The sequence below is a fragment of the Alexandromys fortis genome, unplaced genomic scaffold (assembly GCF_014885135.2).
Source record: "Alexandromys fortis isolate MF-2015 unplaced genomic scaffold, M_Fortis_MF-2015_v1.1 scaffold_64, whole genome shotgun sequence".
Lineage (NCBI taxonomy): Eukaryota > Metazoa > Chordata > Mammalia > Rodentia > Cricetidae > Alexandromys > Alexandromys fortis.
The window spans coordinates 4,849,584-4,868,239 of NW_026067976.1; the positions used below are offsets into that span (position 1 = coordinate 4,849,584).

The window sequence follows — 18,656 nt, forward strand, 5'->3', positions numbered from 1 at the left end:
CTATGGATTAATGAGCATGGAAAATCTTTCCATTTTCTGATACCTTCTTGAATTTCTTTCTCCAAAGATTTGAAGTTCTTGTCATATAGGTCTTTCACTTGTTTGGTTAGAGTTACACCAAGATATTTAATGTTATTTGAGACTATTGTAAAAAGTGTTGATTCTCTGATTTCTTCCTCAGCCTGTTTATCATTTGTATATAGGAGAGCTACTGATCCTATTTGAGTTAAACTTGTATCCAGTCACTTTATCGTTCAGCTGAGGAATGGGTAAAGAAAATGTGGTAAATTTATACAATGGAGTATAAATCAGCTGTTAAAAGCAAGGACCTCAGGAAATTTGAAGGCAAATGAATAGAACTAGATAATATCATTCTGAGTGAGGTAACCCAGACTGAGAAAGACAAGTATGGTATTCACTCACTCGTAAGACATTAGCTGTAAGAGAAAGGATAACTATGCTAAATCCACAGACCCAGAAAGACAAAATAACAAAGAGGGTTGAGGACGGTGCTCAGATCTCCTGGAAGAGGAAACAGAAGAGATTTCATGAGTTGGCTGAGGGTGGGTAAGGATGGAAACATGCGTGACCAGGTTGGGGGCTGTGGAGGGGGAGACTACTGGAAAGTTAGGGGTGGGGGAAGCATTCCAGGGCCAGGCAAAAACCTGGTGCAAGAAAATCTCCCAAGGATCTACAAATGTCCCAACTAAGACTCCTAGCAATAGCAGATACCTTGCATGAACTGGCCATCTCTGGTGGCCAGATTGGTGTCTAACCCAACTGTCATTAGAGAGGCTTCATTCAGCAACTGGTAGAAACAGATACAGAACCACAGTCAAACATTAGGCAGAGTTCAGTGAATCCTGCAGAAGAAGAGGAGAAGAGATTGTAGGAGACAGAAGGGGCAAAGACATCAGCAAGAAAACTCACAGGATCAACTAACCTGGGCTCATAGGGGCTCACAGTGACCAGGGAGTCTGCAAGGACTGACCTAGGTACTCTGCATATGTTACAGTTCTATAGTTTGATCCTCCTGTGGGACTCCTAACAGTGAAAACAGGAACCGTCTCTGACTCTTTTACAGGCTTTGGAACACTACTTGTAATACTGGGTTGCCTTGCCCAGCCTTAATATATAGGGAGGTACTTAGACACCTTAATATAGGGAAGTACATCTTGACACGCCATGTTTGTTGCTACTCATAGGAGACCTGTCCTTTCCTAAACAAAAATGAAGGAGGAGTGGATTGTGGGTTGAGAACAGAGTGGGGGTTGGGTGAAGAACTGGGAAGAGAGGAGGGAGGGGAAACTGGCCAGAATGTAAAATAAATAAATAATAAATTTATTAAAAAAAATAAAGCAAAAAAGACAAAGAACCTTTAAAATTATGATCAGAAAGACTAAAAAGTTATTTTATTAAAGATCACTTAGAAAAGAAAAAAATGTAAAAATTTATAATTTTAGAAGTATAATTTTATTTACAAAATTGAAAAATTCAGATGAAAAGCAGTATGTTAGTTCCTTTGTGGTGCTAGTGAGTGCAAAATGATGGCACAGACTGATTGACAGCGGGCCACACAAGGGAGGGCATCCAAGGGCCCTGGTTACTGCTGAGGGCTTCCTTTTGTGGCGTTTGATTATAAGGGGCATATTGAGGGTGGATCTTTGCCCTGACCGATAGATAGGTCATATAATCATTTCCTCTGCCGCACAATTCTCAGGCTCCATCAAATTTTAAGCACATATATCACACAGATTACTATTATAGGCTTCAGATGCTATCTGACATAGCTATTGGGTTGATGAGCCATCAAGGGGATGATGGTGAGAGATTGCCCCTGAAAGACACATAGAAAGAAATGTCTGTCTCTTAGATTAGATCATCTACAATGTCAGGGTCAAAGTCAGGGTCAGAGTATAGTTCACTTCTGTGGGGTTCCCTGGTCCTTTGGTAAATGGCGGTGTCTTGGCAGAGTGCTCTGAATGCCTTCATTTATAGAATCTCAGCTCACCTTTCTATGTCATAAAGGAAAGATATAACCGAAGGATGATATTAAATATACTCATTGTCATGGGAACCATTTCTTTCTATACCCTAATTTGTATTACAATCAGGCAAGGCTAAAGTACAATATAATATCACAAACATTTTACTAATGATTGAGGCAATACCTGAGGGCAGAATCTGACAGAACAGCAGCCAGAGCTTCTCATGAAAACCTTCAATGAAGACCAGAGGGGGAAAGTGGAGAGAAAGGGAGAAAATGGAGAACTTTTGGCCTGGTTCTCCCAAAAGGACTTCCCTGGAGATGGAAGGGCAGGACATATATTCCCAGGAACTACCTCTATGGAATCCCTTCTCAAGACAGCTAATGTCTTTATTTACCTTAGACAGACATAGTGACACTTTTGCTTCCTTAGACGTAGGGCTGGTCCTCTATCACCTACGTCATCTTTTGTGCAGCTATGTTCCTGCACAAGCAGTGGCTGTGGGCATCCTCCAGTTGGAGAATGTGCTCTCTTCCCAGTGTGCCTCTTGTGAAAGGTGCTGTTAACTAAGGTGGGCTCATTGACTGCATGAGCAGTTTCAGGGATTAGGGGAGCTATGGCCAGAGTTAGGAGTCATGTTTCATTATAATCAGTAGAATCCAGTCCTGGCAGGCCAGGAAGTACCATCACCTGAGGAAAGGATCAGTATCCCGACAGTGTAGGCAGGAAATGGAAACCGGACAATCCGTAAGACGTTTCCTGAGTGTGACACCATTAAAGGACATTCTGTCCCAGAGAGATGGAAGAATCAACCTGGTTTATTGTGGAAAGGCCAGGGACTAAGCCCTTGACTTCAGAACGAAAAGGACTAAAACATAGTGAGGAGAACTTTTAGTAGGAAGATAAGAATGTATTTTCTAACTTCCTGGTTGACTTGGCCAAATATATTCCAGTGATCAGGCCAGAGTTGAGCATTTCCAGCTTCTTGGCCTCTTATCCAAAGAATTGGAAACTGGGAGCTTACTCCTAGCCCTTGTGATGTACCTGGCAGCCTACTTGCATGTAGTATGCACACAATGTCAGTAGCCCCTCAAACTTTCACCTGCATCTGACTACCTGTGCTCTCATCTCTGAATGATAACACAGACAGAACCATGACCAATAAACTTAATAACAATCAGATCTAGTCACTTTCATTCAAGTATGTTCCCAAGGAATCAAGTACAAACAGATGGGTCAATCTGACCAAAACTGGCTTGGGGAACATGTACAGTAAGACAAACTGAGTTGTTCAAGTAGACTTTCAGAGAGGATTCCCTCGTTTACCATTTTATACCTATGCATAGTTGGGTGTGCATATGATTAAAGTAAGGCATATGGGAAGGGACATGAACAGTGGGAAAATGAATATATGATCTAATTTATCATTCAAACTGAGTAACTCCCCTCACGTCATTCTTCTAAATTCCCCTGGGTCCCCCCAAGAGTACTCTTACTCGTGGGGTCTTCAATCAATCTTGGTAGCAAATCCCTTTATAATCTCTACTATCACTTAGTTACAAATAAAATTATCTTGTTTACTTCAAAAATTTGTGAGTGTCTATTCAATGAGAGACCAAGAACCTAGAAACGCCAAACCTAGGCCCCAACCACCACCAGTAATAATATTGTATAATAAAAAGCCCAGAGAAGGACAGCTATACATTCCAGAGCTGTGGGGAATAATGCCCAGGAAAACCAAGATACCATCATACCAAAACAGCACAATTTGTGTAATTAATGGTAATTAATTAGTTGGGGTCAAATAATAGATCACCTTTCTGTATTCTATTAGACTTTAACATTCCTTTTTGAAAGATCCAGGTTGACTGGCAGTTTGCACTTGTAAATGAATGAAAATATATTACCTAGAAAATACATAGTCATGACATTAGAAACTGCACTAATAGGTTTCCAATTTTAAAAATCAACTCAAAATTTAATATATTTTGTACTGTGATCTATGACCTACAACATCAGAATTGTCTGAAAAGTTTATCTTTAGAAAGATTCCAGGATCCAGTCCCAGAGACTTGGTACACTATGTGTGTCTATCCATAAGAAGAACATTGCAAGTGATGTTCAAGTATATGTTGAGTTATGTTAGTCTTGGTTGCTGTATTAGCCAGGGTTCTCTGAAATAGCAGAAGTGATAGATATAGGCATATTAAATGAGGATTTACTATTTATACAATGTGGTCGTAGTAGTCCAATACCATCTGTATCACACCAGAGAAGCTGAGAAAACAGTAATTGCTCAGTCCATGAGACTGGACCCTTCGCAGCTCCAATACGTATCAAAGGACTAGAGGATTCCTAGGGAACTTCTAACATTCAGTACATGTTGAAAACCCAAAAAGGCAAAGGAATCAACAATAGCAGACACAGGGTTGATGAATGTGCCAGCAACCGTGAATGCAAGTAGGCAAAAGCAAAGCTTTTCTTCCTCCATGTCCTTTTATCCAGGATTTCACCAAAAGATGCTATGCACACTTAAAGGGGTCTTCCCACTTCAAATAATATGATCTAGAAATACCACAAAGAATGCCCAGTTCCAGATTCAGTCAGACTGACAAACAAGATTCGCCATCACAGTTATCAACCTGATTTGATCTTGAGTTGACTAAGAGATAAGGTTCTGGGCAAGACTGTGAGGGTATTTCCAGAAAGGGTTAAGTCAGGAGAGACCTTCCCCCTAGTGGCAACCCAGATATAAAGAGGTCCCAGGCACACCTCTGCTTTTGTCTGTTCATCCTTACTCCTTGCTGATCAGTGCAGCCCATCTGTTGCTGCTGTGGCACCGGCTGTTTTACACTGTTATGGGAAGCTAATGTCTTTGGCCTTCCAATACTGATGACCAGAAGCCTTCCAGGAATCCTCCAGGCCTTCAGCAACATGCTGGGATACTGAGGCATCCAGCCTCCTTGACTGAAAATCTACCAGGTTCTTAGTCTCCCTAGTATGTAAATATTGCTGGATTACCAAGTCCAAATTATGTAAACCAATCTAACAAATCCTTTAATAATATATATTCATTCTATTAGTTCTGTTCCTCTAGAGAACTTACTTATACACAAATTACATACACTACATTTTGGAATTCACAGCTATAAAGCAATAATCTCCCAATGCTTATTATGCATCCTAAGAACAAAATGGGTTTGGAGTACACACCTCCAATATATATTTATTTATAAACTATATGGATATATAAATATATATCTTCTAAAACTATGAATATTAGAATAGTAAAAGTATAAAATGGAAATTATAAAGGGTAAGAAAAATGGCCTGATGCTCACTATTTCCTTCTGCTCAACCAAAAGGCACACAAAAATTGAGGCTAATTTTTTAAGTTGGAAGGCATTATTAAGAAAGAAGGATAAGCACAAATCACAGAAATGTCAACTCAACAGCCAGAACTTTTCTAGAAGATTACACTGCTTCAAATAAAAAATAGAAACAGAAACCATTAATTTACAGCATACTGGAAAAGCATCCAGGGAGCTTCAGCAACGGGAAGTCTGATCACCAAAAGAGAAGTGTGACTGATAAAACAGACATACAAGCAACATGAGTAAAAAGACAAGTAAGATATTTTAGGAGTCTACAACGATCAAGGATGGTAAAAGTCGTCACAGTCTGGCATGTATCACAGATTTTAACGAGGGGGAAAAAAGCAGGTATTGTTAGAATGATCACAGGGCTAGAGACCCCCAAACAAGAACACAGTTGAAGTCATCAAAATGATACAGAAGTTATATGAGCCTGATTCCAGCAAAGAAATGAGAAAATGAAAAGATATCCATATGTTTAGCTTCTCATTTAGGAAACATAATGAAATCCATTTAATAGGAAAGAGAGTGTGTTAATCACTGTTCAACGCCAGGGGACTACTGCACACTAAATGTGTGATGAGGAGTAGCAGCATCACTCCGGTGTTTCTAATGACCATGGAGAGGCTCCATAATCTACAGTTAAATGGCTGAGCATCCCTGCAGGGCAATACTGAAGTATAAATGAAAACTCTCAACTTATTCTGGAACACTTCCTCTACTCTGCCAAAGTCATCTCGGGTTTTCAAGAACACACTACAGTGATGTAATGGGGAAAACTGAGTCAGCACAGGGAATTCCCTATCCAGGCAGCTGTCAAGTAAGAAGCTAAATAGCAGGGATGTCTCCCAAAAATGTGGCATACCTATGCAGTCTTTTATCCAGTTTCTAAGCCATAGTTTTCTCTTATCTGCTAAGTGTTCATATGAAATAATACAAACAAGTTCCAGCACTTGGGAGAAAGATCAGGAGTTCAAGGTCATTCATAGCTGTCAGCCTGTGCTCCATGAGACCCTGTCTCACACATGTACATCACATACAAGGTGAGTGGGCGAAAGGACTGATACATACATGGAAAATCTGGCATATCTTGTTATAAATGCAGTAATTACAACGTTGTGATTATATAACAGTCATCTGGAAATCAAACTGATCTTTTGGGGGCATTGACAGTTTTAAACTTTATATTGAAGAAAAAAGTCCAGCAGACCCAAGATTCATAAAAAATGAAGCTTGAGAGCTCACCTTTCCACAACCAAACGGACAGTCTGAGTGAGGTCTGGATTTGCTGCCTGAAGACGTTTCCACAAGGACCATACAAATTCTTTGTCAGCCTTAAGGAAATAAAAAAAAAAAACATTTTAAGCATGTTGTTTCTTGGTAAGAGATGGTATTCAATTTAAATATGAAAAAATGAATGGCTACTTCTATAATTATACCAATGAACCCATTAAAGGTGAAGCAAGAAGACACCGGAGATGGCTCAGTGGTTAAGAGCACTAGTTGCTTCTCTGGAGGACATAGTTCAATGCCCAGCACCCACATGGAAGCTTATAGTCATGTGTAACCCCAGTCCCAGGAAATCTCATGCCCTCTTTTTGTTTCCGTGGACACTGCACACACATGACACACAGACATGGAAGCAGGAAAAATACACACACAGGGACACACATGCGCGAGCACACACACACATACACAAATAACTTATTAAACTATCTAAAAGTATGATAGGAAAATCTTATTTTAAAAATTCCTTACACTGATAGCCTACTCTCCAATACTGACAGTGCTCCACCCACATTTTGTGATGAAAATGCTGAAAATCAAAATCAATGTAAAGTTACTCTAAGAGGAAGCTGTCCTTCCTCTACTGCTGTCTTCCAGTTCCCTGGATCACAAAAGTCCATGAGAGAACTGATTCCACTTTCCTATCTCAGTCACTCTGCAATCTTTCAATAAGGTTTCCTTCCCAGGGGAAATTGGCTGGGGAGCTGTGGACAGTTGATGGCTTCTCCAGGAGGGAACATTTTCCTTAAGGCTGTGGCCCCTGGTAGGTCAACTATGCTCCAGTGGATGGGCCCACACAGGAGTATACAGACAGCAGAAATTGGACTCAATGTGTTATTTTGAGAGAGAGAGAGAGAGAGAGAGAGAGAGAGAGAGAGAGAGAGAGAGAGAGAGAGAGAAATCTAGAAGGAGCCAAAGAATCAATAAAAAATTTTAAACTGAAAAGGCAAAAAGGAGACCATCGACTGAAAGAAAATATTTATAAAAGACATATCTAATAAAATACTTGTATCCAAATATGCAAAGAATTCCTAGAAAGCAGCAATCAAAACACAAGGTGGTTTAAAAAGGAGCAGAAGTTCTCAACAGATGTCTTGCCAAAGATTACACCTGGTAAATAAATTTCCCTCTATACCAATATGTTAGCATTTCCCACGTTCTTCTACCCTGTCGAATCCAATGTGGACCTGTCAGTTATTAACTCTGGTTAATACAAATCACTTTGAGGAGCTTTTTTTTTAAAAAAAAAATAATGACCTAGAAGTTTGGATTAACTGGTCCTAGATAATATGGTCCAAGTAACCAGAATTCTTTCAAAGCTCTGAGATGCACTCAAAGTTAAGAGCTAATGCCCTACTTGATCTTATATAAGTGACATAGTTTTACAAACCAACCTTTCTATATTTCCTCTACCTTTCAGACTTGTATTGCCACCTGTCTACTTGGCAACTCCAAATGAATGCCTAAAAGGCATTTCTTAAATTTAACTTGGCTGAAATAAAACTCTTGATCCATAACCCTCTCAGAAACCTGCCCTTCTGCATGTCAAAAATGTATCATCATCTCCTTACTAATTCAAACACCTAAAATGTAGAGAGAAGTCAGTCTTGGTGACTCTCCTTTCCCCAAACTTTCTATACACCAGAAGGCTTATCTTCAAAATAGAACCTGATTCTAGCCACTCTCAACACCTTCACCACTATCTCCCTAAACCAAATCCATTCCAACTCTCCTTTATATCTCTACAAGGCCTCCTAGTCTCACAGGTCAAAAGTCCCCAGTGGAGTTCCACTAGATGGGACAAATAATCCCAACTTTCTACCAAAACTCTAGAACTTCATGTCATTTCATCTCATATGCATCTCACCAAGATGTCTATCATGCTCCCCTATCCTTAGGCTGACTTCATCTCTCTGCTTGAACCAGGGCCTTTGGGCGGGCTATACCATCATCCAGGCCTTTATGTAGATTATTACCAAACTTACCTCAAGGCTTTACTTAAGTATCACCTCCTTAAAAGAAGTTGCCCCTGGCTGATTATAATTTAAGCCCCAAGTCTGTTAAACCCCTGTCCTATTACATTTTTTATTTATTTTTATTTTTTCTTATTCGGGGTAGGGAGAATGGGACACACTCCTGTTACAGTGTGTGTTCCGGAAGGACGACTTTTGAGAGTTGGTTCTTTCCTTCTAGTGTGGATCGACGAACCAAACAGCACTCTTGCCCACTAAGTCATTCTACCAGCTTCCTAGTTTGCTTCCTATCGCTATGATAAAGACACAATAACCAAATGCAACTTTGGGGAGGAAATGATTTAATTGGCTTGCATGTATAATCACAGTCCATCACTAAGGAAAACAAGGCAAGAGTTCGAGCGGAGCAGGAATCTGCAGGCAAGAGCTGAAGCAGAGGCTGTATAGGAATGCTGCTTGCTTGCTTGCTTGCTCAATCTGCTTTCCTATAAAACCGAGGAATACCAGCCTAGGGGTGGCCTACCCACAGGGGTCTGGGCCCTTCCATAGCGGTCATTAATCAAAAACATTACTCTATTAGAGTATAGCTCCTAACTTTGTGAGGAACCCAACTACAAGATGAGTTTTCAAGTCGTTTTGTTTTTAATACCTGGAAAATGCTTCAACATAGCTAAATATATGGTAGTTATAAAATACAACTTAGTTCTCTGGGTAAATATTCTGACTCCCAATTCCATATGCTTCCAAAAATTATCATTAAATTTGGTAATGAACAAATATGTCTGTCACTTAAATGCCCTAAATAATTTTCATCTGAAACTGACTTAGTAAATGCTGTTGGCTGCGACAACCCCAGACACACAAACTTTATAAACCCAACATCATTTTGTTTGACCTGCTAGTCTACAAAGGGGATCAAAAGTGCACATACACATACTGTCCTGCATCCTGTCACAAAAAGGATGCAGTCTTGAAAGATGTGAGAAAAAAAAAGAGCAAACAATAGGCTGGAAGCAATCTCTAAACAAATGAAATAAGGCATAAAAACATCACGAAAATCTGAAAAGATCTAGGAAAATGCTCCATTTAGAACTTACTCCTCTCAATAAGCACAATAGACAGAGTTCTTCACACTTAATCAGCCTTTATTATGCTGACTATTGCACGCAGTGTGCTTGCTAATCTGGCGGGGGGAGCAATGCTTGTGTCCCAGGGAGTTGAGATAAAAAAAAATGATTTTCTTACTTTGGGTTGCAATTTCTAAGATTTGGATGCTATATAATGTCAGGTGCTGTGGTTTATGGGTTAATAATAAGAATTCACATTTAAAAAAAAAACTAAAGGTTTAACTTAGTTACATACCAACTAAGAGCTTAGTTATTTTTCCCTAGTCTAAGAGCAGGAATCTGGTTTGGCTAAAGCCTTGGCAATGACGGATACTGTCAACCACACGTCTGAAATTTACTGTAATGTCTCTGATCATCTAACAGTATTAACATTATCAAATCTCAAGAATGGTCATTCCAAGCTAATTAGAACCATTTCTATCTCTTACATTTGCCTCAAGTTTTGCAATAATTTCACAGTCCAGGTCTAACCCAAGATCACAAAGGGCAGTGCCACACTGGAAGCCACATTCTTAAGGCTATGAATGTGAGCCCAGAGGGACAGTGTAAAATTGTGGGTTGTGTCTTAGACTGTTACTTTAACAAAAGCCTTTCGCATGAACACACATTTGTAAATTACCGGAGGATGAGGTTTACAGTAGACAAAACACTTCGGCTCATTGCTATCTTTGGTTTATCCCTTTGCTCTTTTGGCAGAGAACAGAAAATGAGAAGGAAAATGAAACAAGGGTGGTCAGATAGTTGCTCCCTAATCTATTTAACAAAGCTATATTAGAGTTAAACAAGATTCTGTTTTTTTGTTTTGTTTTGTTTTGTTTTTTTTTCAGCAAAGACCTATAAAATGGGTGAGAGAACCCAACAGAGCATACTGTAAGGGAATGAGCAAGGTTTTACTAACCTGAACTGATAAAACTGCTTTGAAAAGCTGTGCTGGCAGTTCCTAATTAGTGTCTCTTAAAGATAGTGATTTTGTTTTTTAAAAAGACCTGTAATTATGTGAATGGCATCCTACTTTCTAATCCTACATAAGGTTCAGGCCAAATTTTAGCCGATGGTATAAGACGACACCCCCCCCAAAAAAAAAATAAATAAAAATAACAAACCCCAGTGCACTAAAGGACAGGAGAGCTTAGAGCTTACTTTACACAAACCCTAAAACTAATCTGGAAAGTAATTCAAATGCAACTAACTTAGCAAGTGCCTTCCTTTGCCAAGCTCACGTCAAAGTATTTCACACTCATGATCTACGGGCTCATTCTAAGTTAATAAATGTGAACTCCCCAGTCCCAAGGCTTTCTAAAAACGTGTGATTGTGTTTGGAACTTAAGTTGAACAGTGTAAGAACAAGGGCAAGTGTGGTTTGGAATGTAAAGGCAGGCTACTTCATCAGAGAAGTTTTATTTTTGTGACACGGTCCTGTTTATTTCCATTCATGAATGCGCTCCACTCCTGGGCACTGGGTACTAGACACCACCAGGAACTTGGGTTTGGAGGAAGGCGCCCTTGGAGCGCATCTATCAAAATGAAACCGGGATCTGTAAAAGGGCAGAGCCTGCAGCCCAGGCGATGGGCAAGCCGGGCATGGAGCCTGGAGGGCACATCCCGGGAGGGTTCCCTAGATGCCCAGAACACGAACGAGTGAGCGAGCGAGTGAGCGGGCGCCCGGGCGGCTGTGGTGGGCACGGGCTGTGGACGGGAAGGCCGGCGGCCAGTCCTGATACCTGACACAGGGCCAGCTCCTCCTTTAGGCTGCTCAGCTCTTCCTCCAGCAGCTGCATCCGAGTCGCCTTCGCCTCCACTACCGAGAGGCCCTCTGGCTGCCAGGACCCCGGGGGCGCGCTGGCGACTGGAGCGACAGCGGCCCCGGCCAGGCCCGGCCCTCGCCGGTCCCCTGTCCCTTCTTCGCCCCTCCAGACTAGGTCGCTTTTAGCCGCCAAGGCCTCCCTCGCGGCGTCCGCCAGCCCCGAGGCCTCGCTGCGCCCGCCATGCACCGGGCGCGGGGACCCGCGGCCCGACTGCCGTCCCGGGGGCGGAGGCAGCGGGGAGGACGGCGAGCGCGCCGCCATGGCCGCGGCGCCTAACGGGTCAAGTTCCCGCTTGAAAACTCCACCTTCCCTTCCCCATCCTGAGGAGCCCGGGCGGCCGGCCTGCGCATGCGCGCCGCGTTTCCCGCCTCGTCCCGCGCTCGCGACTCCGAGCCGGCTTCCCGCCGGCCCGGCGAACTCCAGGCGCGGGTCGCTGAGCTGCGCGTGCGCGCCGGGCCGGGTGATGTTCGACCGGCGAGGGCTTTGCTGGTGCCGCCTGAATCCCGAGTCCGGCAGCGCCTGGGTTCCCCGCCCGCCTAAGACCCTGGCCTCCGCCAAGGACCTGCTTACTTCCCTCCTCTTCGAGCCTTCCTGCCAAGCCCCATCCCCCAGTGATCCTGAACTGTGAATTCCTCCTCCTCCAAGGCTTCTGCCAGCTCGTTTTTCACGTTTCATTGACCGCCCTCAAGTGTTAGTTACCCCGCTAATCTCCCCAACGCTGCTGTAAACTCCTTGAGGATCGGGGAATAGGTTTTAGAGTTAAGTGTTTTCTTCACACCCCTTGGCAACGCCGCCCTCTGTGCGGCTGACATCCAGCCCACTGAAGTCAAGGAGACGCGGAAAGCCTTGTGCTGAGCTGGGACTATCGAGCCGGCTTCCCACTTGAATTATGATCCTTCCTACACCCTTTGTCTTTTGTTTTGCAAGAGTCATGGTTTCCTTTGAGTCTTTATGTCAATTTCTTTATCCCTTGGCTGGATATCAGAGCGAGTGTGTCCTACAAGGCCCAACAGCTTGGTGTCCTTGGACCGATCTAAAGTCAGCCACGGAGAGTGATGAAAGAAATGAGACAGACTTACTTACTTTCTCTTTTAGTCTCTGGCTTTTTCTTCCTTGCTTTGTTATAAACTTCAAATACATAATAACCTTCCTTTATCCTTAAAGCACTTCCTCGCTATTTCTAAAGTTAATAAAGGCATGCATGCTGAACTTAGTTTCACGGAAGGATAGAATTTCTCTTTTCTTGGAAGAATGCTTTCTTCCAAGTATACGGGATACTTGGAAGACTTTTGAAATAGGGATTGAACCCACCGTGAAGTGAACATTTTCAAATCCTTTATGCCAGAATTTAGTCTGCATGCCAAAAGACAGCCTCCAGTCTTCCTTCCCACTCAAGGTGAAAACCTTGTAAAATATCCAGGACAGGCTCCAAAGCCACAGAGAAACCCTGCCTCAAAAAGAACCAAAAAAAAAAAAATTTAAAAGAATTATGTTTAAACTACATGTAGGTTTAGGGACCATGGTTCAGTCCCTGAAGTGTTTGCTGCAAAAGCATGCGGTCCTGAGTTCAATCTCCCAGAGCTCACTATTTTTGTTTTAATCTGGGCGCCATGGTGTTGGTGTTGTGGAATATTTGTACACTGCAGGTGAACATGTGTTACTGTGATTGGTGTAATAAAAAGCTGGATGGTTTATCTAGGCAGGAGAGATAGGCAGGACATACAGGCAGTAAGAGGAAGAGAAGATAGGCGAGGTGCACAGGAGACCGCCATGAAGACAAAAATGGACACAATGAGTCAGACACACAGAATGGGAGAGAGGTAAAAGCCATGTTGTAAAACATAGATTATTAAAAACATGAGTTAATTTAAGTTGTAAGATCTAGTGGGACAGGCCTAAGCTAATGGTCAAGCTTCCATAATTACATCTCGTGTTGTTATTTGGGAACTGGCGGCCTATTAAATCTCGCTACATGTTAGTATGCCTGTAAACCCAGAACTGAGGAGACACAGAGTAGAAGATCCTTGGGACTCTCTGGCCAACTACTCTAGCCAAATCAGCACGTTCCAAGTTCAGTGGGAGAGTGGAGGGCGACTGAAGGAGACACAGGACCTCAGGGCTCTCCACACATAAGTTCCTAATGCAGACACATGAACACATTCATACACAAAAAAGGAAAACTACATAAACCTGTTCCACAAATAGCTACCATATTGAACATGTAACACTTGCTTAGTCCGATGATAATTTTCAAATATAAATTCACTTCATTATTATTGCACATTAAATTACATGTCGTCTGAATTTTACTATTTAAGAAACTGAGACTTCAGACAGAGGTCATTGTAATTTCTCTGACTTTCCATGTCTGGTAATAGGGAAGCGAGAGTTTAAATCCACTTAACTCGAAAATCGATGTGTTTGATCTCTACGGCTATTTGAAACAAAGCTTCAGGTTCTAAAAATATATGAGATTTCACTGAGATTAGCACTGGGAATTCAAGCCATATCATTCACAGGTTTGACCTGAAATAAATACAATTGAATCCTACTGGTTATTTCTTATTTGTTCATTTCGTTTCACCCTAGAAAGATTCTTTAAAAAGCAATAAAATATTTTCTATTGTGTTTTGTATTGTGCTCAGTTCAATTTTTCAACTTAATATTTCAATTAAATTCAATATTTCAATTGATTGATATATGATAGATAGATAGATAGATAGATAGATAGATAGATAGATAGATGATAAATAGGTACATAGATGATAGAGAGATGATAGATAGCTACGATACAGATATATAGATGCAATATGTATATACATACACAGATACAAGACAGACAGACAGACAGACAGATAAATTCCCCAAAGGATAATAACTTGAATCTGTGACTGTGCAAATACTTTTGTGATGTGGGAGTGTCATATCAATCTGTTGATTTCATTGGCTGAGCAATAAAGAAACTGCTTGGCTGGCCCTGATAGGTTAGAACATAGGTGGGAGGAATAAACAGAATAGGATGCTGGGTGGAAGAGGAAGTGAGGTCAGACTCTGCGCTGCTTCCAGAGGGACCGGACAGCCGCCATGCTCTGCTCTCCCAGGCAGCTGCAACCCACGATGGACTTAGGCTAGAATCTTCCCGGTAAGCGCACCTTGGGGTGCTTACAGGCATTATTAGAAATGGGCTAGTCCAGGTGCGAGAATTAGCCTGTAAGGGCTAGAGTTCATGGGCCAAGCAGTTCTTAAATGAACACAGTTTGTGTGTTGTTATTTCGGGCATGAGCTAGCCAAGTGGCCGGGGTGTTGGGGACGCAGCCCTGCTGCCACTCTTATTTCAACACTTTTGTGAGATTTTTATTACGGCAACATACACACAACATTAATCCCAGCATTTAGGTGGCAGAGACAAGCCACATGATCTACATGAGTTTGAGGCCAGCTTGGTCTACAGAGTGATTGTGAGGACATGCTCAAAAGCTACACAGAAAAACCTTGTCTCAAAAAAACAGGAAAAAAAAAAAGCCAAGAACCTATGGCAACAGAATGTCATGGTGCCTTTCATCTCCAAAGACTGCGGCCTCCATTATCAGAGTGGATGCCATTCTGGGTGGAAGATAATATGCATGCTTTACATTTGAATAACATTTAGCACAATACTTTGTCAACACTGTTCAAAATACAGTCCCAGGTTCCCTGAGGAAGTTAATCAATTCGATAATACAGCAAGTCATGTGGTTTCCACTCTTTATTTTAACACAGAGTAAGAAGGTGACACCTGCTATGGAATAGTCCTTCTATATACTGTGTAAATTACAGTGTGATTGTTTTACTAAAGAAGCTGACTGGTCAATAGCTGGACAGGAGATGGTTAGCCAGGAAAACCAGATTAAGACACTGGGAAGAAGGGCAGTATCAGAGGTGTTGCCAGCGAGACACAGAGAGAAAACAGGAGATGCAAGATGAAAGAGAGGTAACGCCACATGGCAGAATGTAGAGTAATAATATAAATGGGTTAATTTAAAATATAAGAGTTAGCTAGTAATAATCCTGAGCTATTGGCTGGGCATTCATAATTAATATTGAGTCTCCATGTCAGTTATTTGGAAACTGGCAGGCAAGAAAGAGTGCCTACAGACACTCTCCTTTCACTGCCTTCTTATGCATATTTCTTTTTCCCTCCATACATGGAATGGTTAACCATGGTCCTGGGTACTATAACTGAATATTCTTTGCTCCTATGGCAATATTACTAAAGTATTCCATCCTCCCATCTATATAACTTCCATGGTTTTACCCATAACATGAAAGCCTTACTCCACTACCACAGTTTTGATTTAATATTTCTTTCTCAATGATGTTTACCTATTCTGCCTATATAATAGAGCCACCCTGATCTCTACACAAACACACACACACACACACACACACACACACACTTCTCAGTTTGAAAGTAAGTATTGGTGGGTACTAAGTAATTATTACTTTTTTCCCCAAAGAAGGGGGTTTTATAAGGCAATAGCACTATTCCTACACCAACAGAGCAACTGAGAACTAAATCTTCAACACGTGGGCTTGTGGGTCCATTCATAGTTAAACCATAACATTCCTTCCTGGTGCTCAAAGGTTTATGACCATCCCAGAATGCAAAATAAAATTCATTCAATCCCATGCCCAAGAGTCTTCAAAGTCTTATTTCTAACATTGTAGAAAAATCAAACAAACCAGAAAGTTCAAATGGAAAATCTTCTATGAGGCTTAATCTTTTAGCTGTGAATTTCTGCAAAACAAGCAGCAAACTCACAGACAGAGAGTAAACATCGCCACTCCAAAAAGTAGGACTAAGGTCTAAGAAAGAAGAAGTGGGACAAAAGAAAGAGCCAGAAGGTAAACATTGAATCCATGTCTGTCATCCCAGGCACATGGCATCATGATGTGAGTTCCAACAGCTTGGGCAGGCCCATCCCTCTAAGATTGCTATTTGTAGCCCACATTGGGCTAGCTCCATCGTGGCCAATGGCCCTCCTCCACTCATAGTCCATGTTACTGGCATTCCACCCATCTCCTGACCCTAAGCCTTCCTTTGAAATTTTGTTGATAGTGCATGACCTAGTAACTCTTGCCTGCAAAGCCAGACCTCTGAGTGGCTGCATAAGAGAGAACGATAAACACTAGATGAACAATTCCCTAAATGGCCCTGCAGGAATGGGTCCACTCAAACGTTCTTTTCTTCTCAAGGAAAAGTCTTTCAAATGCATTTATTCTTTCATACCTGAAGGACGAGTAGTGGTCTAGCCAGTTCCTGTGATGCCCTGAAGTCATCATTTTTCTTGTCCCAATGCAAAGTACTTGGTTTCTTTATAATGGTGCAAATCTCTTCAGAAACCATGCATTCTTTAGTCCATACTTTACATTTTTTAACCAAATTGCAAATTTTTCAAGTCTTTCTGTTCTGCTTGCTGCTCTCTGTTTCCATTATAGCTGTTGCAAATGTAGCTAGCAAGAAAGTGTGTTAGATCCTGAATGCTATGGTGTCTTAAAATTGTGTGGGCCCACATACAGTGTCATAAAAAGTCTTAGGACATGGATATAATGTACATATGTCTTTGGCTGAACAGAATATATACAGTCTTTCCAAATCCCAATAGATTCCAGTCTGTAATGTCTTGAACATAGCCTTTACCACCTACACCTATAGCATTCTGTTCTTTTGGGGTATAGACCAGAGTCTCCCACTGAAGTCTACTTCTGGCATTCTTAGGTTTCTCTAACCCACTTCTTCAAACTTCCCCCAAGCTTTCTCCACAAAGCACTGCTAAAAGCTTAGAAACCACGTGACCCAGATTAGTTACAGCAACTGCTCCACTCTCAGGATTCCTTCCACGCTCTTAGCTATGTGACACAGAGCCAGACATAAACACCTTAAAGGAAGAAAGGCTTATTTGGCTCCATGATTTAGGGGTTTAGCCTGTGTCTTTGCTGCATGCAAATTAGGTAGAACATGTTGGAGGAGGAAACTCATCTCAAGGCAGAGAAGAAGCACTATCAAGAAGGGAATTGGGGACCAGATAACAACCTTCCTTCTGACATGTCCCACTGACTCAATTCCTTCCATTAGACTCCATATACTATCGCTTCAACTTCCTCCAAAAATTGTACTGCCATCTGAGGCATAAGTGCTCGGCACCTGATCCAATGAATTTTATTTCATACTCTAACCATACACAGCTTATAAACAGACACTCTCAGATGAGCACCAAAGGAAATACATTTACTTCATCATCTTCACATTTTTTGTTAAGCTCAGTTTCCTTTAAAATGTTTCACTGTGTATGCATGAGTGTGTGCTCTCGTTCATGTGCATGCAGGCACACTTGTGGGTGCAGGTACACATGCACATTCGCATGCATGGGGAAAGCAGAGGCGACCTCAGCTGTTTTTCCTCAGACACCATTCATCTACTGGCCTAGAACTAACCAAGTAGAACAGATTGGCTGGCCCGTGAGCCCTGGAAGTCTGCCTCTCTCTATCCCCTCACCTCTGACATTAAAAGGGCACACCACCATGCTCAGATTTTTTTTAAAAAAATGTTTCTTTATTTAAAATTTTTTAAACATACTAATTTTATATTTTTTTAAATTTATTTATTTATTTATTTATTGAAGATTTCTGTCTCTTCCCCGCCACTGCCTCCCATTTCCCTCCCCCTCCCCCCAAAAAGTCCCCCTCCCTCGTCAGCCCAAAGATCAATCAGGGTCCCAGCCCTGTGGGAAGTCCAAGGACCACCCACCTCCATCCAGGTCTAGTAAGGTGAGCATCCAAACTGCCTAGGCTCCCACAAAGCCAGTACCTGCTGTAGGATCAAAAACCCATTGCCATTGTTCTTGAGTTCTCAGTAGTCCTCATTGTCCGCTATGTTCAGCGAGTCCGGTTTTATCCCAGGCTTTTTCAGACCCAGGCCAGCTGGCCTTGGTGAGTTCCCGATAGAACATCCCCATTGTCTCAGTGTGTGGGTGCACCCCTCGCGGTCCTGAGTTCCTTGCTCGTGCTCTCTCTCCTTCTGCTCCTGATTTGGACCTTGAGATTTCAGTCCGGTGCTCCAATG

General features: G+C 41.9%; 1 protein-coding gene across 9 annotated transcripts in view; it reads right to left on the reverse strand.

Moving 5' to 3' along the window:
* The window catches only part of Cntln (centlein), a 235,960-nt gene extending 223,899 nt beyond the window's left edge, over nucleotides 1-12,061 (reverse strand). For 8 of the 9 annotated variants that reach the window (XM_050157430.1, XM_050157431.1, XM_050157428.1 and 5 more), the window contains exons 1-2: nucleotides 11,471-12,061; nucleotides 6,608-6,696 (exon numbers count right to left, since the gene is read on the reverse strand). In XM_050157430.1, the coding sequence (XP_050013387.1) occupies nucleotides 6,608-6,696; nucleotides 11,471-11,815 (434 nt within the window). In that variant the 5' untranslated portion in view covers nucleotides 11,816-12,061. The remainder of the gene's footprint in view (nucleotides 1-6,607; nucleotides 6,697-11,470) is intronic. The other variant, XM_050157434.1, reaches the window with a different exon arrangement.
* Nucleotides 12,062-18,656: the final 6,595 nt, after the last annotated feature.